A 25,402-nucleotide genomic window follows, 5' to 3' on the forward strand; every position below is an offset into this window, starting at 1 on the left:
GCTCGGTGCGCTCACGGGCCGGCAGGTGGCCCCCATTCCCGTGCTCGGTGGTACCCCACTCTCCCTGCGTCCCTGGGACACCCCAAAGCTGCCCGGGCAGAGAGCCGGGGGCCGGGGCTGATGCTCCCGGGGAGCCTGAGGACACGACGGGGCGGGGCTGTGCGGCCCTGCGGGGACCAGTGGCCCAGGAGGCCAGGAGAGGCAGGTCAGGCCCCCACCCGCCGTGTCCCCGCTGCTGTCGGGGTGAGGGCGCCCAGGGAGGAGGGGCCCGCTAGGGGCACTTCTTGTGGTCGGGGAGCCCCTCCTGGCCTGGTGCCGCGCCCCATGTGGTGAGGGGCCCCAGGCCCCAGCGCTCAGGGCCCCCAGCCCTGGGGAACCCAGTCCAGCCCGCAGGGGGATCTGAGCCTCTGCTCTGGCCTGGCTGGGCCGGGTGCTGACACTCAGGGGCTGGGCCTGGGCTGGAGCCCCTGGTCCGGGTGCCCTCCTGAGTCCAGGCCCTCCGGCCTCCCCTGCCTGGTTTAGTCCCTGCCTGACTTCAAGGGGGCAGGTCCCTTGGCCCCTTGGCAATGGAGGAAACTGAGGCTCTGAGGAGTCACCCTTATCTTGCCTGTCACAGGGCTCTGACACAGCCCAGCAGTGGGTCTGAACCCCAAGGGCTGAGCTTGCACAGCACACCCGAGGAGGGGGCCTGAGCCAGCCTTGAGGGTGAGGACAGCGAGGATGGGGCCCCAGGGGGAGCCCTGAGCCAGGGTCTCAGAGCCAGGAGAGGACACCCCGCAGCAGTTCTGAGGGTCCAGGGGTGGGGGTGTTACACCTGCCCCTGGGGTCTTTCCCAGCAGGGAGCACAGGGCCTGGGAGAACCTGGGCATCAGGCCATGCACTCCGTGTCCAGCCAGCCTGGGCCCAAGAGAAATAGAGAGAAGGAGAAGGAAGGTTCTGCTCCTCCAGGAGCTCGTGTTGCCTAGAATCAAACAGTTCACCCAGGCGGTGACCCCTGAGCACTTACTCCTGAGGGGGCCCCATAAGCCCCCCACCTGATGGCAAACAGGGTCTGGAAGTAGAGACAATTCCCCACCCTACAGGTGAGGAAACTGAGACTCAGGCAGCTGTAGCCAGAAACCGAACTCCTCTGGCCTCTCCTTCCATCCTGAAGCTTCACTGATGGTGACGGTGATTGAAGAGGCTGTTTATGAGGCTCACTGAGCAGGACCCCAGGGAGGGGAGGGGCTGAAGCCACTTCAATCAGTGTGTGCAAGTGGGGTGTCTGTGGTTGTCTTAAATGTGGAGTCACCACCCACACCCATGCCAGCACCTTCCTGCTGTCCCTGGGGAGACTCTGGAGAGTCCCTTTGCCTGTTCTGTGACCCTCCATCATTTTAGTGTCAGCCCAGAGCTCACCTGACCCGCCCCTTGTCTGATCACTCACAGGTGGGTGTCGTGCACAGGGAAGAAGGCTTCAGGGAGGCATCTACAGGGAGCTCAGCCTCTTGGGGTTGATGTCCACAGCTGCAAAGTCATCCCCTTTGTCCCCCACTGCAGCCCTAGAGATACCCCTGAGACCCCCACCCCCCCAAATGGCAAGGTGTGAGCCAGAGGTGCTTGGCAGAGCCCTGTGGCTGTGGTGGCAGCAGGAAGCTGGCCTCACACCAGGCTCTCCTGTCACCTGCAGGGACCCTGAAGGTCAAGGACGTATAGGAGCGAAGCCTGCAGCCCTACATCGCCAAGGACAGCACCTGTGGGGATGAGACTGGCTGGACCGTCCAGGTCACTGCTCCCAGAGAAGGAGGTGCTCAGCCCTGTGGGCCACCCTCCCATCGCTCCAGCCTCCACCTAGTGCAGGGGCAGCCCCGGTGAGCACATGGCCAAGTTGCGCAGTCTCTTATCTCATGCTCAGGAGGGGCAAGACCTCCACCACCTGTGCCCCATCCCCCCAGATGCCCACCTGCCCACCAGAATATGAGGAGGATTCTCATGGTGCCACAGGGACACTGTCCCCCCTACTCTAAACTGTTCACCTCCTATCCGCAAGGCCAGCCTCACCTCCTGACCGACCCTGGAGACCTAGGTAAGGTGCGTGGAGACGATCCCTGAGCAGGTGGGATGCAGAAGGGTCCCAGCCACAAATGGGTGAGTCAGAGAAAAGCCGCCTGGCCCTGCCCTGAGCCCTGGTCTGATTTCCAGTCCCTGTGGTTTACCCTCCAGTTGGGACCCTTGGACAAGCCCCTTCACCTCCCTGACCAGCACTAGCCCCATCTGTGATGGGAGGACAGCAGCTCCCTGCTGACCCGTCTCTGTGCCAGGACCTAAGTCCTCCACGAGCTCAGCCCAGGGCCCGGGGCACAGGGACGCAGCAGACAGAGGCAGATCAGTGGTTCCCAGGGTCTGCAGGAGAAGGGAATGCAGCGTGGTGCTGAGTCGGGGGGGCGACCATTTGGCGACAGAACATGTTTCAGATGAGATGGTGATGATGGTGGTACAGCATTGTAACGAATCTAAGACACTTCAAAAAGGTAAAAGTAAGAAAATTTAATTTAAAATATATTTTAAAACCAAAAAATGAATACAACCGTATGAAAGTAAAATATGAAGAAAAAGTTAACAAATAGGAAAAACAATGCCCTGTCCAGAGAGGAGGAGGAATGTCCTTTATGTTTTGGGGACCTGGATGGGGCAGGGCAGCTGGAGCATCCCCTGCTGCCTGGGGTGAAGCCCGGTCTTCAGCTGGCTCTCCCTGGGGTGGGGACGCTGGAGCCTGGGTGGCTTTTGACGCAGCTCTTGGTCGGGACTGGTGTAGTCGAAGTTTCCAAATCCTGGAGATACGGCTCCAAATCCACACGTGGTTCTGTAGCTGGTGCCAGCTGAAGGGTTAGCCACAGACCTGGAAACGCAGTGGACATTGCTCCAGAGCTGGTGCGAGCCCTGGTGCCTGAGGAGGGTCTGGATCTCCAGTTGGTGCTCACTCAGGCCCTGGGGCTTAAGCAGAAGGGAAAGCTCTCCATGCAGTGGGTGCTGGGGATTGCTGCAGCTCTGGTGTGTGCTGTGGCTGCCTTTCCTGTGAATCAGGCACTGGAGCTGGCTGTGACTGTGAAGGTGGCTCTGAAACTGGCCCAGGAACTGGCATCTTTCCTGACTCACACAGCTCTGCAACTGGAAGAGGAGCTGGTGTCTGAGCTGGATCTGTCTCTTTTTTTTGAGTATCTCCAAGTCAAAGTTTTTATTTCTTAGCTTAACTCTTCTTTAGTTCATAGAATCATAGAAATAGATTAAAAGGATCTTGGTAGCTATCCTTTCGATCATCAACTTAAAGCAGGAAACCCACATGGATGGTCAACCAACCTCTTCCTAGGCACTTTAAGTGATAGAAGTGTCACATATTGATTAGGTATTCCATCCTACCATACAACCACTCTCAGTATTAGAAATCCTTTTCCTAGGATTGTAAGAATTTGAGAGTTTTGCCACGCAAAGGAAGACTCCAATAGACGTTCTCTCATGCAACACGCAAGGGGTTTATTTTCCACAAATGCGTGGGGCTCACTGAACACGCAGGAACAGAGAGCCCTGAGCCTGAGTTTGGAAAAGCTTTTAAGGGGTAACATGAGGGGGGTGGGGGTCGAGCATGGGTCACAGGGGCTGTTTTACAAAAAGCAGATAAGAGCAGTTTTACAACAAGCACTTTTAACAGTTTTACAGCAAGCATTTCTTGAGCATGAGTCATGGGAGTGGCTATTGCAGATAGTCGCAGTTTTACAACAAGTAATTTAGGCGCAAGGAGTCATGGGGGTAGCGAGAAACAGATAACTGCCCTGGGAAAGTCCCGGATTATTTATCTTCAGCCTGATGGGGCCCATAATTCTTTTCTTTATAATTCTTAACTCACACCAAATGCATAGCCATGAATATAAAATGACACAAATGCTTTTGCTGGATATTTCAGAAGCTAAAACATATGTAACTAGCGAAATTAAGCAAGAAAAATTAGCTACTGTTAAGCTTTATAAAATCCCTTTTTACAGGATGCACCCCAGATTTCATTACAGTTGAATTGACTCGAAAGTCTCAACTTTGCCTTTAGGTGGCTCTGTCTCTTGAGTTGATGCTGGCTTGGGTCCTGGAGCTGACGTCTGAGCAGGCTGTCCATCTGGAAGAAGTGCTGGAGCTGCTTCCCGTAGTAGCCTGGCAATGAAGCTTGTGTCAGAACTGGAATTGTTTCTGAGTTTGAACCTGGTGCTGACATTAGCTTGACGTTTTGCTTCCTTAAGCACAGGAAGTGATGCTGTGGCTTGTTGCTCTGGAGCTGGTACTAGAGTTGACACAGGTGTGGTGCAGCTGTATCTACAGTGGATTGGTGTTGGAGCTGGTCCAGAAGCTGGTTCTCTGTTTGGATATGGGCTGGTTGGTTTTGGATCTGGTTGCACATGAAACGATGGTGTTGGATCTCACTCTGGAACAGGTTGCACGGGACCAAGACGTGGTGTTAGTTTTGACACTGGTGTGAGAGCTGGTGCTGGAGTTGGCTCTGCAGATGGTCTCACACTTGTGCTCCTGCTGGAGCTGACACTACAGCTAATGCCAGAGCTAGAAGGAGCACTGGATGTAGTCATTTTCACAAGAAGAAGCTTGTGATGGAGCTGGCACTAGCTGGCCGTATAAAGATGCTGCAACTTGTTCTGGGAAGGGCTGTAGCTTTGGAGATGTTGCTGTCTCCACCTCTGGACCTGGTGCTCCAGCTAATTCTACCTCCAGAGCATACTTGACACAGTAGACACGGCCCAGGAGCTAGTGGTGGAGTTGGCGGTATCTTTGAAGCTGTTGGAATTCAGGACCTCGGGATGGTTATAGTAATAGAGATTCTGTTGGAGCAGGTGTGGGGAATGAATCTAAATCTCTGACTGTATTGACTTTATTTTATTTTTGAAAATAGTGATACCTATTGATTAGTACAGGAAAATTCTATTTTCATGGAATAAGATGGGTCTGACGTCAGTTAGTGATTTAATGGAATCAGCAGTTCCATAAAAGTCATAGTACATAGAAATGGGCTTTTACTATAATAATAGTAATCACCTAGTTTGCTTCCAATGATGTGAAAACTAACTGATAATGTATTGGAAAGCAAGTATAAAGTGCTGCTAATACCAAAGGGCAAGAGGGGCAGCCAGATGGACAAACAAATGAAAAGAGCCCTGATCCCATCCTGACAGGTTTTGGACCTGGTCCTCACTCTGGAGCCTTCCTGGAGCAGGTGCTGGAGGCAGGGCTGGAGCTGTGCGTGTTCCTGGGTCTGGTTCTAAATTTGCAGCTGCTCCGGGCTGGCTGTGGAGCTAGTGCCGCACGAGAGCTGGTGCAGGTGTGATGCTGGGGGGGGGGGGGCAGGTCCCTCCAGGTGTGAAGCGTGAAGAGTCTGTGACTTGCTGGGGAGCATCAGAGAGTTGCTTCTCGAATTGCTCGTGTCTCCCAGGGAAATGCTCGGTGGTCCAGGACAAGCCCAGAATTGTGGTCTTGTGGAGCCCACCTGCACGGTGAGGCAGGGAGAATGTGGGGGCTGAGAGAAGTCTTCTGAGTAGTGGGCCTTCCACATTCCCAGGGGAATGAAATGGCCCTGTGGGAGGTGACCTGGAATGGGAGCCAGAGGCCTGGCCTTTCCCTACCCTGTCCTCCAGCAGCACCCCTGGGGGGCTGGGCTCCTGTGCCTGCCCTGCCCCTCCCGATCCGCGCCCCCCATGTGCTCTGCCTGCTGAGCTCCAGACCCTCAGCTGGGCTGGGAGAAGGTGAGCACGGGGCTGCCTGTCAGAGCCGCATGGGGGGGCTGCGGGAAGGACAGACTCCTTTGGGGGTTGCCTCCTGGCCCCCAGCCTGCCCTCTGACCCCAAGGTGCTGTGACCCCAACCCTTTCTTTCACCCACGAAATTTTGCTGAGTTGTATTTTCATTTTAGTGTCCCTTCTCCCAAGTTGTGACAAGACTTCCCCCTACCTGTGTCCGTATCCTCCCAGGTGCCCACCTGCCACCTGTGGTGGGCGAGACCCCGTGGATTTTTCCTTCTCATTTGTGAGTGGACTTAGCAGAGTTTCTGCAGAGGAAATATCCTGGCATGTCCTTGGTGGATGGAACCTTTTGCATGGTCTCAGTCCCAGCCTGGAAGTAGAGAAAATGATGGTTCTAGGTCAGTATAGGACCCTGAGATGCCTGCACCATGTCTCCACCAGGGCTGGGCCCAGCTGAGGTCTCCACCCCACACTGATGGCCCATAGAGCAGGACCCTGACCATTGGTGGTGGGCAGGGTGGGGCTGAGGCAGCTTGAACAGGGCCTGTGCTGGGAGGGAGGAGCGGGCTCTCCTTCCCTCTGGGGATCATGGGCAACTCCCTGCCCCTTTCAGGGCCTCAGTCTCCTCATCTGGACCAAGGAGGGATGACCACCCACATTGTTGACCCCATCAGGAGGGTGTTGGAGAAACCATACAATGTTGCTAACATGGCTCCTGTGCCTGATGCAAGGCAAAACGAAATGACTGACCAGAAATCTGCCCTCCACCCTAGCAACAACGGTGACCAATCCCAGAAATCTGCCCTCCGCCCTAGCAACAACGGTGACCAATCCCAGAAATCTGCCCTCTGCCCTAGCAACAACGGTGACCAATCCCAGAAATCTGCCCTCCGCCCTAGCAACAACAGTGACCAGTCCCGGAATTCTGCCCTCCACCCTAGCAACAATGGTGACCAATCCCAGAAATCTGCCCTCTGCCCTAGCAACAACGGTGACCAATCCCAGAAATCTGCCCTCCACCCTAGCAAAAACAGTGACCAATCCCAGAAATCTGCCCTCCAGCCTAGCAACACCGGCCACCAATCCCAGCCCGACATGTGTCCCTGCATGCTTCCCAGCTGATATAAGCCTGTGCACTTCCTGAATAAAGCAGATGCCTTCCATTTTCCTCTGAGGGTTGTCCCCTGAGTCGTGTGCTGTGTGCTCTGTGTCTGTGTAACTGACTCAGTACGGCCACTTACCCCCAGCCATCAGCTAACCAGCCACCAGCGAGACAACAGGAGGGGATGAGGTGCTTGGGAGGAAAGACATGTGCCTGGGCTGGGTGCAGTTCCACCGTGTAGAAGGCCAGGTGGAGAAGAGCTGCAGGGATGGCATCTCACTGAATCCCTGGGGACACCCCAAGCTGTGAGGGGAATCTAACAGCTGAGCATGCAGGGAGGGGGCAGGGAGGGCAGAGAGGAGCCTGCCACAGGGGGCCAGGGTGGTGGCTCAGGGTTGCTTGTGGGCAGGGGTGAGGTGCCCAGGAAAAGTCCATATTTGCATCCCAGTGACAGGTGAAGGGGGGGTGCCCCACACTGAGTTAGGGAAAGCTAACCCACAGGGTTGGGTGAGCCTTAAGGACACGATCACTTCATGAAGCTGGGGTACACACAGCTTTAAACCATCACAATAAGCCTGTGATTTCCTTTACCTTGCTTTATAGTTTTCGGTGTTCAAACCTTTTTAAGTATGTTAAATAAGTCCTGGGTATGTCCTTAGCTGGCTCTGACTGTGAAGGTGGTCCTAGAGCTGCCACGGATGATAGCTGCCCCAGGGTCTGGCATCTGCTCTGGACCTCACACAGCTCTGGACCTGGCCCAGGGGCTGCTGTCTCAGCTGTCTCCATCTCTTGAGTTGATGTCAGTTTTATCCTGGAGCTGACACCTGCTGCAGGTGCAGGAGCTGGTTCTGGCAGTACCTACCCCTGGTGTTTGTCTTAGAACTAGAGTTGTTTGTAAGTCTAAGCCTGATACTGGTATTAGCTCAAGTGTTTGTTCCCTTAAGCACCGGAAACTGCCGTAGCTTATTGTTGCTCTAGATCTGGTGCTAGAGTTGGCACAAAAGTGATGCAGCTGGTTCCCCCACAGGATTGGGTGTTAGAATTGGTCCAGAAGCTGGTTCTCAGGTTGGATATGTGCTAGTTTGTTTTGGAACTGATTGCATATCAGAAGCTGGTGTTGGATCTAACTCTGGAACAGGTGTTGAGCTGGACCTATACCTGGCTTTATGTCTGACACTGGAGTGAGAGCTGGTGCTGGAGTTGGCTCTGGTCTGTAGGTGGCTGTCACTCTTGTGCTGCTACTGGAGCTGACACTAGAGCTAATTGCCAGAGCTAGAAGGAGCACTAGACCTAGCCATATTTCTGGAGTTTTGCTGGAGCTGGCACTAGCTCTGTAAGGATGCTGCAATTTTTTCTGGAGTGCGTTCATGCTTTGGAGATGTTGCTGTCTCACCTCTGGAACTGGTGCTCCAGCTGATCCTAGCTCCAGAGCACACTTGTCATCCTACTAGAGATGGCCCAGGAGCTAGAGTTGGGGATATCTTGGAAGCTGCTGGGAGGACAGGACCTGAGGATGGTTATAGCAATGGAGATTCTGTTGGGGCAGGTCCAAGGACTGAATCTAGATCTCTAATGATTTTAGACCTTTTCCTAACTCTCAAGCTTTGCTAGAGCTGGTGTGAGAGGTTGTGTTGGAGTTGTGGGTATTTCTGGAGCTGGTTCTCCACTATAGCTGGCTCTGGGGCTGGTGCTGGAGCTGGCTGAAGCACTACAGCCTGTGTAGCAGTTGATGCTGGGTGGGGCACCACCCCTTTAGGTGTGAATGTGTGAAAGTTCTGTGATTTGATGGGAAGCATCACAGATGTGCTTCCTCCCTTGCATCTATCACCCAGGGAAATCACGGTGTTCCAGCTCCAAGCCAGGAATTGTGGTCTCTGTGTAGGCCACCTGCACGGTGAGGCAGGGAGAATGTACGGGCTGGCAGGGGTCCTCTGAGTAGGGCTTCTCCCAGATTTCTGGGGGGCATAACATGGCCCTGTGGGGGAGACGAGCTGGAAAAGGAGCCAGAGGCCTGGGCTTTCCCTCCCCTGTCCTGCCGGGCTCTGGTGCCTGCCTTGCCCCTCCCGAGCCGAGACCCCCACGTGCTCTGCCTGGTGGGCTCCAGGTGCTCAGCTGGGCAGGGAGAAGGTGGGCAGGACAGTGCGTGTCAGAGCTGCATGGGAGCTGCAGGAAGAATAGACTCCTTCCGGGGCTGCCTCCTGGCCCCCAGCCTGCCCTCTGCCCCCAACCCGTGTGCTGAGACCTACAACCCAGCTCCCATTCTCTCTTTTCCTCCTGATGGGAAGCCCCAGACCTCAGGCCTCTAGTGGAAATGATGAGACATGTGGGGCAGGGATGTGCCCTGCCTCCCCCAGCAGTAGTCTCCCAGCTCCTCTCCTGGTCTGTGGAGCAGGGGCCCCTTCCTGACACAGAGCCCCTCACCTTTTCAGCCTGGACTGTCACAATATGGGGAGACACAGTCTTCTTGACGGGCCAGGAGGAGTCCCCTATCATGTGCTGTGCACACTCCCTGCTCTGGAGCTCTGAGTCCCTGTCTGACACTGTGACTAGGACGGAAGCCCAGAGGGCAGGGAGCTGTGTCTGACTGCTTCACTGTGTTATGCTCAGAGCCCGAAATGCACCTGCACATAGGTGCTCAACAAGGATTTGTTGATTGAATGAAGCCACCTGAATCTTTCCAGGTATCTGAGTGCACCTGGGCCCTGGGCCGCCCCCAGGGAATCGTGGGGTCACCACACCAGGGACAGGGTCCCCTAGGGGGAATCTCAAGTTTCCTGTCCACAGGTAAGACAGGCTTTCCCAGGTCACAGGTCCTGAGGGCTGAGGCAGACGCTGACCCCTGAGCCCAGCCCTTCTGGAGTCAAACCCCCACCCTGAGCAGGACCACGTGGGAGGCTCTGAGAAGGTGAGGAGGGACAGGCCAGCGGAGGGCCACCCGCACCCCTGGGCTGGGAGAGTGATCCATACACGCAGCAGCAGGAAGCAGAGATGAAGCGACACAATGAGAAGGGTGAACAGTGTAGAAGCTCCTGTCTGATGTTCCCTCAGACAGGGGAGCCTGACTCTGCCCCTGGACAAGGCTGGGCTGGGCGATGGGGCTGGGGTGGGGGTGTTATTGGGCAGCCCCTCCAATGCTGTGCCCACAGGTAAAGGCCCTGACATGGCCGCGTGCAGCACATGTCCAGAGTGTGAGTGTGTATGTGAGCATGCCCACGTGTATGAGTACACACACGCGTGTACCCAGTTTGCACTTGGCGATGTTTAGAAAGCTTTTAACAACTGCCAGGTGCTTTCAAAGGCTGTAGGAAAGCACGAGGAGGCTGGGGAGGCACGTGTCTGTGCCCCAACCTGGCAGGGGTGGGAGTGCCTCCTGCCCGGGATGGAGAGGAGTGGGGAAGGTGAGGCGCCGGCAGCGCGGGCCCCTAGGTCCCCAGGCAGCAGGGCTGAGTGGCTTCCTCCCCTCTGGCTAAGCCAGGGACTGAGGCTTTTTGCCCATCAAATCTCCTGTTCCCAGAGCCGTGGAGGAAATGATGTGAGAAGGGACCATGTGCCTTCTCTAAGCCCCAGGTCTGCTTCTGAGCGTGGGGCATCAGGAGACGTGGATGGAGCAGGACTTGTTTTTTAAAGTTACAGAATTCACACATGATCATCAAAACAGAGAGAAAATTTTAAATGGACAAAAAATGGTTAGCCCAAATCTACTGTTTTTATCTACGTGCTCCTCTGGGCCTGCCCAGCTGTGGGTCAGCTGGGTGCGGGCAACGCCCCTATCTGCAGGTGGACGTTTGTCTTCAGCTTCTGTCCTAACAGACTTGCCTGGCCCTTTGTAGCTGCTGCCGCTGTGCTGTCCTGTCCCACATCTGGTGGGGGCCCCGAGGCCAGGTGCCCTCTTCCCCCAGCCCGGGTGCTCCAGAACCCCGCAGAGGGGTTCTGGGCGCTGATGGGGTGGGAGCCAGGCCCCCAGAGGCCACCACTGTGCTGTCCGGAGACCATGCCACCTGCGCCCCAGACGCCTGACCCCCGACGGTGTCAGCACCAGCTTCTGGGGGTTCGGGTGAGTCGGGGGTTCGGGGAAAGCCTGGGCCGGACACACTGACAGGTTCCCTGCCAGGAAGAGTTGAGGAGGGGATTTAATTGACCAGTGATGTTGAGCTCTAGAGACCGAGGATGCCGTGGTGGGGGCTGAAGTGACCGTGGGGGGCTCAGGGCACGAGGCCGTCGGGTACTGAGTGGGCAGGACCCTGCCTTGCTGGGCCAGGCGCTCTCTGCACGCAGGACCTCACGTTGCGGTGACATGTGTCAGTGCCCACCGGTTCCATGGGCGCTAAAACTAAAATGTCAGAACACATGCCATAAAGAGCATCAAGATATCTATTTGAAATTTTTCCTTGTAGGAAGTCATGAAGTTTTGCTTCACATTTCACTTAGTTCCTGCCACTGGGCGCATCTACCCCACACTCCACCTGAACCCGCTGGGCACGTGTTAATTGTTTTGTTAAGTAAAAAGATTTTACACTAAATCTTTAGTGTGTAAAATTGATTTGACCTCTGCTTTGGGAAGGCAGCCTGTATTTTCTAAACTTGTGTTTCAAAAAGGGAGATTTTTATAATATGTCAATAAGTGTCTATTTTTGTCAGGTTTCTGTATTGGACAGTAACTGATGTTAACAGACTACTTTTATTCTGCCAAGGCCTGTATTTCCAGGATATGATGTTTAAAGGTTCACATATTAATTCATGTGATAGCAGACAAAAGTCACTGAAGTTTGGCAGATTGCACAGCACAAATTCTAGCTTGTCCATTTAAAACTCTACATGTCCCTTTGTCCCCCCACATGCTTGGTTCCAGGGTTTGCTCACTGGCTGCCACTGTCCCTGGCAGCATATGGGACATCCTGTGTGTCCCCAGAGGTGGCAGTGTGAGATCCAAACACTGAGAATGGCTTGGCTTTGTCCTAAACATTGACACTTTCATATACCATCTGTGTTCCTAGAAACTTTTTTCTAATGACATAATATCTTAGCCAGGGCAAGAATCACACTTGTTGGCCTACAGTCCTGGTACCACAAATAGAGGCCATTGCCTGAAAGCAAGAATCTGCTCAGCCTCCCTTGTCTCCCTTCCCCCTGACCCCCAAAAAAGCCCATAACAGTAGTGTTTGAGGATATTGTGAAGTTGAAATCCTACAATTGGTTCAGGTTGGTTGGCAGTCACATAAACACTGTTATACCTAAGGATATGTTTTCATTTCTCTTCATCTTACATATTTTTAGCTTTCTCTCCTGGTTTAAAAATATTATGTACCCCCCAAAAAACCCATATTTTTAATCCTGATTCAGTCTTGTTCAGGCACCCTTTCTTTTAACTCTAATTCAATGTTGTAGGACAGAAACTTTAGATTAGCTAATCTCCATGGAGATGTGGCATGCCTAACTGTGGGTGTGATCCTATGATTAGAGGCAGATGTGACTCACCCATTTCCAGTGTGTCTTGATTAGCTGATTGGAACCCTTTAAAAGAGGAAATGTTTTGGAGAGTTAGAAATAACAGAAGCCTCAGAGCCAACAGAGAGGGAGCCCACAGGAACTTCAGTGCAGGGCTGACACAGATGCTACCACTTGGAGAAGAGAGACATGGATGTTTGGAGATACCTGGAGTCCAGCAGATGGAACAATGAGATGTTAAGCAAGCTGACCCTGAAGACAGCCGAGTGCAGTCAGGAGGTGAAGGCAGGCCCCGGAGAGGCAAAGTGGGGAACCCCCAGAGGAACAGAGGCTGAAGGCAACGCAGCCCAGGAGTAAGGGACCAGCAGATGCCAGCCACGTGCCTTCCCAGCTGACAGAGGTGCTCCTGACCCATCGGCCGTCCTTGAATTAAGGTAGCTCTCCCTGGATGCCTTAGTCTGGACTTTTTTGTAAGATTATAAAATCCTGCAAACATGCAACTTATTAAATTCCCCTTTTAAAAAGCTGTTCCAGTTCTGGTGTGTTGCATTCTGGCAGATTGCAAACTCACATGCACCACTTTGGCAAAACTGTAGGCAAAAAATGAGGGAATGGTAAAACAAAATTCTGGACAGTGATTCTAAAAAGAAAAAGTGGGAGAGAGGGTCAAGGAGGTGGAAACAAGGACTTCAAGAGTGATGAAATGTTCTATTTCTTTCTTTTTTCTTTTTTTTATTAATTAAAAAAAATTAACTAACACTACATTTAGAAATCATTCCATTCTACATATGCAATCAGTAATTCTTAATATCATCACATAGATGTATGATCATCATTTCTTAGTACATTTGCATCGATTTAGAAAAAGAAATAGGAAGAAAACAAAAAAATAAAATAATATAGAGAAAAAATAAAAATAAAAAAATACAAAAAACATATAAAAAAACAAAAAAAACTATAGCTCAGATGCATCTTCATTCAGTGTTTTAACATAATTACATTACAATTAGGTAGTGTTGTGCTGTCCATTTTTGAGTTTTTGTATCCAGTCCTGTTGCACAGTCTGTATCCCTTCAGCTCGAATTACCCATTATCTTACCCTATTTCTAACTCCTGATGGTCTCTGTTACCAATGATATATTCCAAGCTTATTCTCTAATGTCGGTTCACATCACTGGGACCATACTGTATTTGTCCTTTAGTTTTTGGCTAGACTCACTCAGCATAATGTTCTCTAGGTCCATCCATGTTATTACATGCTTCATAAGTTTATTCTGTCTTAAAGCTGCATAATATTCCATCGTTTGTATATACCACAGTTTGTTTAGCCACTCGTCTGTTGATGGACATTTTGGTTGTTTCCATCTCTTTGCAATTGTAAATAATGCTGCTATAAACATTGGTGTGCAAATGTCGGTTTGTGTCTTGGCCCTTAAGTCCCTTTGAGTAGATACCTAGCAATGGTATTGCTGGGTCGTATGGCAATTCTATATTCAGCTTTTTGAGGAACCGCCAAACTGCCTTCCACAGTGGTTGCACCATTTGACATTCCCACCAACAGTGGATAAGTGTGCCTCTTTCTCCACATCCTCTCCAGCACTTGTCATTTTTTGTTTTGTTGATAATGGCCATTCTGGTGGGTGTGAGATGATATCTCATTGTGGTTTTGATTTGCATTTCTCTAATGGCCAGGGACATTGAGCATCTCTTCATGTGCCTTTTGGCCATTTGTATTTCCTCTTCTGAGAGGTGTCTGTTCAAGTCTTTTTCCCATTTTGTAATTGGGTTGGCTGTCTTTTTGTTGTTGAGTTGAACAATCTCTTTATAAATTCTGGATACTAGACCTTTATCTGATATGTCATTTCCAAATATTGTCTCCCATTGTGTAGGCTGTCTTTCTACTTTCTTGATGAAGTTCTTTGATGCACAAAAGTGTTTAATTTTGAGGAGCTCCCATTTATTTCTTTCTTTCTTCAGTGCTCTTGTTTTAGGTTTAAGGTCCATAAAACCGCCTCCAATTGTAAGATTCATAAGATATCTCCCTACATTTTCCTCTAACTGTTTTATGGTCTTAGACCTAATGTTTAGATCTTTGATCCATTTTGAGTTAACTTTTGTATAGGGTGTGAGATACGGGTCCTCTTTCATTATTTTGCATATGGGTATCCAGTTCTCTAGGCACCATTTATTGAAGAAACTGCTCTGTCCCAGGTGAGTTGGCTTGACTGCCTTATCAAAGATCAAATGTCCATAGATGAGAGGGTCTATATCTGAGCACTCTATTTGATTCTATTGGTTGATACATCTATCTTTATGCCAATACCATGCTGTTTTGACCACTGTGGCTTCATAATATGCCTTAAAGTCCAGCAGCGTGAGACTTCCAGCTTCGTTTTTTTTCCTCACGATACTTTTAGCAATTCGGGGCACCCTGCCCTTCCAGATAAATTTGCTTATTGGTTTTTCTATTTCCAAAAAATAAGTTGTTGGGATTTTGATTGGTATTGCATTGAATCTTTAAATCAACTTAGGTAGGATTGACATCTTAACTATATTTAGTCTTCCAATCCATGAACACGGTATGCCCTTCCATCTATTTAGGTCTTCTGTGATTTCTTTTAACAGTTTTTTATAGTTTTCTTTGTATAGGTCTTTTGTCTCTTTAGTTAAATTTATTCCTAAGTATTTTATTCTTTTAGTTGCAATTGCAAATGGAATTTGTTTCTTGATTTCCCCCTCAGCTTGTTCATTGCTAGTGTACAGAAACACTACAGATTCTTGAATGTTGATCTTGTAACCTGCTACTTTGCTGTACTCATTTATTAGCTCTAGTAGTTTTGTTGTGGATTTTTCCGGGTTTTCGACGTGTAGTATCATATCGTCTGCAAACAGTGATAGTTTTACTTCTTTCTTTCCAATTTTGATGCCTTGTATTTCTTTTTCTTCTCTAATTGCTCTGGCTAGAACCTCCAACACGATGTTGAATAACAGTGGTGATAATGGACATCCTTGCCTTGTTCCTGATCTTAGGGGGAAAGTTTTCAATTTTTCCCCATTGAGGATGATATTAGCTGTGGATTTTTCATATATTCCCTCTATCATTTTAAGGAAGTTCCCTTGTATTCCTATCCTTTGAAGTGTTTTCAACAGGAAAGGATGTTGAATCTTGTCAAATGCCTTCTCTGCATCAATTTGATGATCATGTGATTCTTCTGCTTTGATTTGTTGATATGGTGTATTGCATTAATTGATTTTCTTATGTTGAACCATCCTTGCATACCTGGAATGAATCCTACTTGGCCATGATGTATAATTCTTTTAATGTGTTGCTGGATTCGATTTGCTAGAATTTTGTTGAGGATTTTTGCATCTATATTCATTAGAGAGATTGGTCTGTAGTTTTCTTTTTTTGTAATATCTTTGCCTGGTTTTGGTATGAGGGTGATGTTGGCTTCATAGAATGAATTAGGTAACTTTCCCTCCACTCGATTTTTTTGAAACGTTTGAGCAGAGTTGTTACTAATTCTTTCTGGAATGTTTAGTAGAATTCACATGTGAATCCATCTGGTCCTGGACTTTTTTTTTTGGGAAGCTTTTGAATGACTGATTCAATTTCTTTACTTCTGATTGGTTTGTTGAGGTCATCTATTTCTTGTTGAGTCAAAGTTGGTTGTTCATGCCTTTCCAGGAACCCGTCCATTTCATCTACATTGTTGTATTTATTAGCGTAAAATTGTTCATAGTGTCTGTTATTACCTCCTTTATTTCTGTGAGGTCAGTGGTTATGTCTCCTCTTCCATTTCTGATCTTATTTATTTGCGTCCTCTCTCTTCTTCTTTTTGTCAATCTTGCTAAGGGCCCATCAATCTTGTTGATTTTCTCATAGAACCAACTTCTGGTCTTATTGATTCTCTCTATTGTTTTCACGTTCTCAATTTCATTTATTTCTGCTCTAATCTTTGTTATTTCTTTCCTTTTGCATGCTTTGGGGTTAGTTTGCTATTCTTTCTCCAGTTCTTCCAAGTGGACAGTTAATTCCCGAATTTTTGCCCTTTCTTCTTTTCTGATATAGGCATTTAGGACAATAAATTTCCCTCTTAGCACTGCCTTTGCTGCGTCCCATAGGTTTTGATATGTTGTGTTTTCATTTTCGTTCGCCTCGAGGTATTTACTAATTTTTCTTGTAATTTCTTCCTTGACCCACTGGTTGTTTAAGAGTGTGTTGTTGAGCCTCCATGTATTTGTGAATTTTCTGGCTCTCTGCCTATTATTGATTTCCAACTTCATTCCTTTATGATCCGAGAAAGCGTTGTGTATGATTTCAATCTTTTTAAATTTGTTGAGACTTGCTTTTTGACCCAGCATATGGTCTATCTTTGAGAATGATCCATGAGCACTTGAGAAAAAGGTGTATCCTGCTGTTGTGGGGTGTAATGTCCTATAAATGTCTGTTAAGTCTAGCTCATTTATTGTAATATTCAAATTCTCTGTTTCTTTATTGATCCTCTGTCTAGATGTTCTGTCCATTGATGAGAGTGGGGAATTGAAGTTTCCAACTATTATGGTAGATGTGTCTATTTCCTTTTTCAGTGATTGTACTGTATTCCTCACGTATTTTGGGGCATTCTGATTCGGTGCATAAATATTTATGATTGTTATGTCTTCTTGTTAAATTGTTCCTTTTATTAGTAGATAGTATCCTTCTTTGTCTCTTTTAACTGTCTTACATTTGAAGTCTAATTTGTTGGATATTAGTATAGCTATTCCGGCTCTTTTCTGGTTGTTATTTGCATGAAATCTCTTTTCCCAACCTTTCACTTTCAACCTATGTTTATCTTTGGGTCTAAGATGTGTTTCCTGTAGACAGCATATAGAAGGATCCTGTTTTTTAATCCATTCTGCCAGTCTATGTCTTTTGATTGGAGAATTCAGTCCATTAACATTCAGTGTTATTAATGTTTGGGTAATACTTTCCTCTACCATTTTGCCTTTTGTATTATATATATCATATCTGATTTTCCTTCTTTCTACACTCTTCTCCATACCTCTCTCTTCTGTCTTTTTGTATCTGACTCTAGTGCTCCCTTTAGTATTTCTTGCAGAGCTGGTCTCTTGGTCACAAATTCTCTCAGTGACTTTTTGTCTGAAAATGTTTTAATTTCTCCCTCATTTTTGAAGGACAATTTTGCTGGATATAGAAGTCTTGGTTGGCAGTTTTTCTCTTTTAGTAATTTAAATATATCATCCCACTGTCTTCTTGCTTCCATAGTTTCTGCTGAGAAATGTACATAGTCTTATTGGGTTTCCCTTGTATGTGACAGATTGTTTTTCTCTCGCTGCTTTCAAGATCCTCTCTTTCTCTTTGACCTCTGACATTCTAACTAGTAAGTGTCTTGGAGTATGCCTATTTGGATCTATTCTCTTTGGGGTGTGCTGCACTTCTTGGATCTGTAATTTTAGGTCTTTCATAAGAGTTGGGAAATTTTCAGTGATAATTTCTTCCATTAGTTTTTCTCCTCCTTTTCTCTTCTCTTCTCCTTCTGGACACCCACAACACGTATATTTGTTCGCTTCATATTATCATTCAATTCCCTGAGCCCCTGCTGAAATTTTTCCATTCTTTTCCCTATAGTTTCTGTTTCTTTTTGGATTTCAGATGTTCCATCCTCCAGTTCACTAATTCTAACCTCTGTCTCTTGAAATCTACCATTGTAGGTTTCCATTGTTTTTTTCATCTCTTTTATTGTATCTTTCATTCCCATATGTTCTGTGATTTGTTTTTTCAGACTTTCCATTTCTTCTTTTTGTTCATCCCATGTCTTCTTCATGTCCTCCCTCAATTTATTGATTTGGTTTTTGAAGAGGTTTTCCATTTCTGTTCGTATATTCAGAATTAGTTGTTTCAGCTCCTGTATCTCATTTGAGCTATTGGTTTGTTCCTTTGGGCCATATCTTCAATTTTCCTGGTGTGATTTGTTATTTTTTGCTCTGTTTTTCTTATCCTGCCCAGTATGTGGTGCTTGTCTGTCTGCGGGTCCCACCAGCAAAAGATGTTGTGGCTCCTTTAACTTTGGAAGACTCTCACTGCTGGGTGTATGATGGAGACAGAGGAAAGGTTGTAGGTTGGTTTTAATGGCTTCAAATTGTGAAGTCCTGGGATCTGAATTCCTTGAGAAAGGGATTCCACCTGAGTTGCGTTTTACCCCTCCTGCGGGGAAGGTTCAGGTGGTAGAGAGCCCTGAAAGCAGCCTGTTTCTGTGTTCGGGGCAGTTGCAACCTGTGTAACCCCAGCGCTGAGCCCAAAGGCAACCAAGCCTCAGTAGAAACAGCCGCAGAAGGCTCTGTTTCACCCCCTTTCCTCTTTTACAGTTAGCCCAATAGGCGACTTCTGCCTTGATCAGTTTCGCCTGAGCTGAGGGCCTATTTTTAGTAGTCAGAAGTTGTTCATTAATGCCACTATTGGTGTTAGGTTGGGCTCAGTCTCTACTACTGTTGGAGACTCTTTCCTTTCCCTCCAGGAAGTCGCCTGTGGGGGAGAGGCACCGGCCGCCGCTGCTTGGGGAACCACTGATCTGAGGCTCCCAGTCGGCCCGGGAAGCCGCGCATGGGGGAGGGGCGCCGGCCGCCGTGGCTTCAAATGTTCTATTTCTTAAGCAAGGTGAAGAGTATAGGGTATTAATGTATTTTTCACATTTTAACATCTCTAAAATTGTCCTTTTCTTTCTTTTATATCCTTTCCCTTTTATATAAGCACAAGTGTGACATATGACAAAAATTAAAGCTGTGAAGAATTATAAATGACCAACATTTTAGATAAATGATCATAAGAAACTTTGTTTATATGATATCCCCACTGTATGGGGACACTGAGGCTCAGAGAACCTAACCTGTGTGAGTCCCACGGTGGGACCTCAGCAGAAGAGTGAGCCCCCAGCCCACCTCTTTAGGTAAAGCCCTGCCTGAGGCATGGGGGTGGGCAAAGCGAACAGTCTAAGGGGACAGGGACCCACAGGAACCCAGGGCATCTGACTTCACCACCATGTGTGTAGCTGCCATTCATTTCTCGACATTGTATAGTATCTCACTATTCATTGTGTCAATTCTGTGGGTGGATACTGGGGCTGTTTCACTCTTTTGCTATTACACATTCTCATAGTTGTCTCCTGGAACATGGTGACTGTTTCTGTGGGAACCAGACCTAGGACTGGATGACTAGTCTTCCCTGCTCTCAGTGCCACAGATGCTTCTGCACCCGTCTTCCCCCGAATACCCAAGGGGCTGTGAGTCCTGCAGTTGCCTTGTGATGGACCTTCAGAAGGAAGAAAACATGGTAACAGGGAGAGGGAGATAGGGAGCTTCCCAGCCCACTGTCCCCTTTCAGCCATTGCCTTGAGAAGCCAAACCCAGAAACGGGTGGCACCATGGTGCCTCTGGAAGGCCCCGCACAGCCCTGCCGAGCATGGGGGAGGTGGGCTCCCCTGGCCTGGACTGGCTGCCACACAATTGACATCACAATCCATCGAGGTCGCTACTGGGCTGCAGGGCATGGAAAGAAGAAACACAGCATGACTTTCTGATATTGTTCATTGAAATTTTAAGGGAAACTGGAATCGGCTCCCTGGGGATGTTCCCCTGAGCCCTGGTCCTCTTGACTAATAGGCTTCTATGGTCTCTGATGTCACAGCACTGATGACCACCCCCTGGTCACACTCTGCTGTCCCCAGGATGGCCTCCCTGCTTCTCCTCTTAACGTGCTTGCACACAAGGCCCAGATCTCTTCCGGGGGCTTAAGAAAATTTTGTAAAGCTGGTTCTCACGGTCCTCAGGAGAGAGCTGAGCCTGCTGAGCCCGGCATTGGCAGAGCCCACATGGGCTGGGGAGACGCTTCTCCTGGACTCCCAGGATGCCCCGGAGCCCTGTGCTGGGGGCGTGCGGCTGACGTCATTCCGGGAAGGGCGCTCACTGCCCCAGCCACATTTCTGTGGACTGTCTTCCCCCGTGGGGCTGTGGCCAGACCAGGACCCACCTGATGGCTGTTGGCCAACGTGACAGCGTCTTGTCTTTTGGGGATTTTCCCCAGTCTGACGGCGATGGGGAGTTTTCCTTCCCCCCGGAGCCCTGTCCTCTTCCCTTCGCCCCCTCTCCCTTTCCTTCCCGGCCTGGGCGTGGGTCTGGGGGACGTGCAGGCCTGCCTCCCGTCCAGCCCTCTGTCCTTCGCTGACATGGGGACAGGCGGTTCTGCTGCTGCTTCCGGGGCTGTGGGTGCAGCAATGTTGGCAGCTGATGTCCCGGCGGTCGCGGCAGTCACGCTGCCCTCAGGAGAGAGACTGGCCACCACCACCGTGCTGGAGGCGCACGCGGAGGTCTTGCTCGCCATTCCTCCTGTGGCCAACTTGATGCTCTCTGAGGGCACCTGACAAGCCCTGCGGTGGCCAAGTGGCTCCTGATTCCTCTTCGGCCCTCGGAGGCGGCTCCTGCTCCTGCTGCATCAATTTGTGCAGAACGTGTAGACTGAGAGGTGGGCACACTCACGGCGCCTGCTCACTGCCCTTCACTGCTGGGTCCCCAGAGGCTGCAGGTGGTGCAGGTTTGGGTGTGGTCCTGACCCTTCTGGCAGCCATGGTGGGGCCACTGACGGCATGTCCCTCTCTTCTCCCTCAAGTGGAGCTCCTTAAATTGAGCATGGGAGATAGGCTGTTCTTCTGTTGCCTGAGAAACAGTGGAAGGCATAAGACCCTCATGGGTAGGCAGAGAGAAGTCAACACTTGCTCCTGAACCTCCATTTATGGTGTCCTGACCCTTCTTCCAGCCATGGAGGAGCCACTCACGGCATGTCCTTCTCTTCTCCCATGCAGTGTGAAGAGGACCCTCCATGGGACCTGCAATCCAAACCAGGCCAGACTTAGAACAGGGCCAGTTAACAACTTTCAGAAGGCCAGCTGAGGAAAGAGGACTGGGGATCTCCAGGTGCCTCTCCAAAGCACAGGGAACCCTGTGTCTTTGACAACTTCCTGAGGAATGGCGGATACATCACCTGCCACCAACAGGTCCTGGACCAGAAGGCCACCAGGTCAGTGCCCTTGCCAACATCGCCGTTGAGTCAGTTAGCACTTCCATGGGATCTGGGACATCTTATCAACTCCCCAGGCCTCAGGGGATACATCTGAGTGGTGGGAGTGAAAGCACACAGGACACAGGGCTATTGAGAACACAAGGGGATGAGCCATGGGATGGGCGGAGCCAAATGAAGCCTCTCAAGTTGGGCATGGGCGACAGGCTGTTCCTCTCTTGCCACAAGGGCAGTGTGCAGGAGGAGACCCTCACGGGCAGGCAGAGAGAAATCAACACATTCTCATAAACTTCTGTTGTGCTGCCCTGACCCTTTTGGCATCCATGGAGGAGCCATTCATGGCATGTCCTTATCTCTTCCCTCATAGTGTGAAGATGACTCTGTTGACCACCTAGAGGAGTCAAACCTGGTTTAGGCCATCCACAGGGCCTGTTGGTTTAGAACCTGAGCTGTGCCTGGTGGCCACAACTACAATCTCTGAATTTGTTTTCAAGACCATTTGCCAGGGGAACATGAGAACAAGTTTCCCACCAGAACAGAAAGTGTGGCAGCTGGTCTCAAGGTCTGTGCCTTGCCCACCATCCCTCTTGATTCCACAACCCCTGCCATGAGACATGGGATATCACTTGCTGTCTCTGATCCTCAGGGGATAGGACTAAGGGGTGGGATTGAGAGAACCCAAGACGCAGGCTATGGTAGCACAAAGGTAATGATCAGGGGATGAGCTCCCTCAAGTGAAGCTTCTTAAATTGAGCATGGGAGATAGGCTGTTCCTCTGTTGCCCGAGGGACAGTATAAGGCATAAGACCCTCACGGTAGGCAGAGAGAAGTCAACACTTGCTCCTGAACGTCCATTTATGGTGTCCTGACCCTTCTTCCAGCCATGGAGGAGCCACTCACGGCATGTCCTTCTCTTCTCTCACGCAGTGTGAAGAGGACCCTTCATGGGACCTGGAATCCAAACCAGGCCAGTCTCAGTACAGGGCCAGTTAACATCTTTCAGAGCGCCAGCTGGGGAAAGAGGACTAGGGATCTCCAGGTGCCTCTTCAAATGCATAGGGAACCATGTGTCTTTGACAACATCCTGGGGAATGGCGGATACATCGCACGCCACCAACAGGTCCTGGACCAGAAGGCCACCAGGTCAGTGCCCTTGTCAACATCACTGCTGACTCATGTCACGCCAACAGCAGTGCCCAGAGGAGACTGCAGGTGATATGGGGGCATAGAGCTTCACTCTTAGGTGCCAGGACATTGATGGGGCATCTGGGAATCAAAACTAGCTTGGGCAACCCCTACGATCACTCAGGAATTCCAGGGTGTAGGTCTTCATCCTGACTCCCAGACAGATCTGTTATTGAGAAACCTAGCGTGAACCCAAAGAGCATGTGTGTTTCCTACTGCTAACCAGGGTGATGAAAACATTGCTACGAATGTGGAGACCAGACCAGTAAACAACCTCCAGAGGGCCAGCTGGGAAAAGAGGACTGGGGATCTCCAGGTGCCTCTTCAGATGTACAGGGAACCCTGTATGTTGGCCAACATCCTGAAGAATGGCGGATACATCACCCGCCACCAACAGGTCCTGGACCAGAAGGCCACCAGGTCAGTGCCCTTGCTAGCATAGCCTCTGAGTCAGTTAGCACTTGGCATGGGATCTGGGATGTCTTATCAGTCCCCAGGCCTCAGGGGATACATCTGAGTGGTGGGAGTGAAAGGACACAGGACACAGGGCTATTGAGAACACAAGGGGATGAGCCATGGCATGGGCAGAGCCAAATGAAGCCTCTCAAGTTGGGCATGGGTGACAGGCTGTTCCTCTGTTGCCACAGGGACAGTGTGCAGGATGGGACCCGGAAGGGCAGGCAGAGAGAAATCAACATACTCATAAACTTCTGTTGTGCTGCCCTGACCCTTTTGGCACCCATGGAGGAGCCATTCATGGCATGTCCTTATCTCTTCCCTCATAGTGTGAAGATGACTCTGTTGACCACCTGGAGGAGACAAACCTGGTTCAGGCCATCCACAGGGCCTGTTGGTTTAGAACCTGAGCTGTGCCTGGTGGCCACAACATCAATCTTTGTATTGCTATTAAAGACCAGCTGGTCTCAAGGTCTGTGCCCTGACCATCTTCCCTCTCAATTCAGCAAACCCCTGCCATGAGATATGGGATATCACTTGCTGTCTCTGATCCTCAGGGGCTACGACCAAGGGGTGGGATTGAGAGAACACAAGATGCAGGCTATGGTAGCACAAAAGGTAATGAATAGGAGATGAGCTCCCTCAAGTGGAGCTTCTTAAATTGAGCATGGGAGATGGGCTATTCCTCTGTTGCCTGAGGGACAGTATAAGGCATAAGACCCTCACAGGTAGGCAGAGAGAAGTCAATACTTGCTCCTGAACCTCCGTTTATGGTGTCCTGACCCTTCTTGCAGCCATGGGGGAACCACTCACGGCATGTCCTTCTCTTCTCCCAAGCAGTGTGAAGAGGGCCCTCCATGGGACCTGCAATCCAAACCAGGTCAGACTCACTATATGGCCAGGTGGTGCACAACAGGGTAGTGCCTGGAGGCTGCTAACTTGTGCAAAATGTCCTCTCCAAGCAGCACATTGCGGGGAAACCTGCAAAGAGTTTATGTTTTTTTATTTATAATGTTTTCCTTTTTCAAATTTTCTATTTTAATTAAAATTTAAATATTTATTTAAATATTTAAATATTAAAAGGATAAAACCTGTTTTATCCTTTTAACCTGTGTCCATCAGTTTCTTAGATACATTGCATTTCTCTCTCCCCATTATTGCTGTTGTATCCAGATCCTACTTTGCATCTGATCTGGGAACCCACCCCACAGTGCAGTCACTCTTCTCTTGCCTCTTTCTGACCCTGGTATCCATTGACCTGCTTCTTTGTCATGTGTCCTTGTGTCCCAGGCCTGGTGCTCAGTGCATGGAGCCCTTTATTCCTGGGCCAGAGATGGGATGAAGGATGGAATCTCTATCCTCACTTGACAGATGGGATGGCCCGGCTCAAGGAGGTTAAGGTCTTGCCCAACTGATTTCATCTGGAAATTTGGGGGTCAGAGACTGGAACTCAGATTTGGGGCCAGGCTTTGTCATCTGATTCATACCTTTGTGGGTGGGACCCTCCTTTTTCAGCTGTTGCCCAGGGCGGCTCCCCCTACCTAATCCAGGTGTGTCTGGGTCAGTCCAGGAGGGACCCTGGCTACAGGCAGCAAATGGCTCATGTAGAACAGGTGGGAAAGGTGTGCCTGGGCCCTCATGGAAATTATCCACAGGAACTCCTCACAGTGCATGGTAGCTGGGCATCTGGGAGGATGGGACAAAGGGGGTTGGAAGTCTCAGCTGTACTAAAGAAGAGAACAGACACTGCCCTGTTTGGCCAGGTGCTCACAGGGCATTCCAGTCCTGCAGGTGACGTTGGAAGGAGGTTGGGGGCAGGGCATGGAGGTTTCTGGTGAATTCCTCAGGATTGACAAGGAAATTGGGATCCTCATGTGGGGAAAGGGAAAGCTGTGGCAGATCATGGAGTTAGCTATTTTACTTGTATTTACACCTTACCCTCTGTGAAGGTTTGAGGCATCTTCCTCCTAAAATTCAGCATCAGGAAAGATTTTTTATCACCAAGTGGATGCGTGTTCCTTGTTTGATCAGATAAAAAGTTTGCCCTGAGATGTTTCCCTCTTTGCACTGACTAAAAGCAAGCTCCTAGTTCAATTTCTGCTTCCATGCTTAAAGCCTCATCTCAGACTTCTGTGTGTTAGTGTCCCTAACTTCTTTCATTCTGATTGACTTTTATCATATGGAGTCTTAAATGTGTTCACGGGCTTCATCTCTTTTGAAAGGGATGACATGATGTCCTGTAGAGCCATGAACCAGAGACCACCAGACTGTGCTCTCCCCACCCACAGAGCAGGGGGGCTGGGAAACAGACTTCCTAACCTTCCAGGGGGGGGCCTGGAGGATGGGCAGTCTGTGCAGGGCTGGGTGGGTCAGCGCG

At 49.7% G+C, this 25,402-nt stretch overlaps 1 protein-coding gene and 1 long non-coding RNA gene across 16 annotated transcripts in view; one reads left to right on the top strand and one right to left on the bottom strand.

Moving 5' to 3' along the window:
- Nucleotides 1–25,402, bottom strand: part of LOC143648657 (uncharacterized) — a 223,063-nt gene that overhangs the window by 194,905 nt on the left and 2,756 nt on the right. The window lies entirely within an intron of this gene.
- LOC143648654 (uncharacterized) lies at nucleotides 1–25,402 on the top strand. Of its 11 annotated transcripts, none has more exons than XR_013158702.1 (10): nucleotides 1–205; nucleotides 1,670–3,592; nucleotides 5,205–5,771; nucleotides 5,996–6,165; nucleotides 6,442–10,923; nucleotides 21,170–21,384; nucleotides 21,752–21,946; nucleotides 22,312–22,527; nucleotides 22,796–22,989; nucleotides 23,355–25,402. XR_013158702.1 is itself a non-coding variant. In XM_077118937.1 (7 exons), the coding sequence occupies exons 4-7, from the start codon at nucleotides 5,356–5,358 to the stop codon at nucleotides 6,887–6,889; spliced, it is 951 nt and encodes a 316-aa protein (XP_076975052.1). In that variant the 5' UTR covers nucleotides 1–205; nucleotides 1,670–1,850; nucleotides 1,935–3,592; nucleotides 5,205–5,355; the 3' UTR covers nucleotides 6,890–6,930. The 11 variants fall into 11 exon arrangements, 8 of the variants coding, with proteins under 8 accessions (XP_076975052.1, XP_076975054.1, XP_076975056.1 ...); XR_013158700.1 differs by having other exon boundaries at nucleotides 6,381–10,923; nucleotides 23,355–25,401; XR_013158701.1 differs by having other exon boundaries at nucleotides 5,205–5,350; nucleotides 6,381–10,923; nucleotides 23,355–25,401.

Source organism: Tamandua tetradactyla, chromosome 10, assembly GCF_023851605.1.
Source record: "Tamandua tetradactyla isolate mTamTet1 chromosome 10, mTamTet1.pri, whole genome shotgun sequence".
Lineage (NCBI taxonomy): Eukaryota > Metazoa > Chordata > Mammalia > Pilosa > Myrmecophagidae > Tamandua > Tamandua tetradactyla.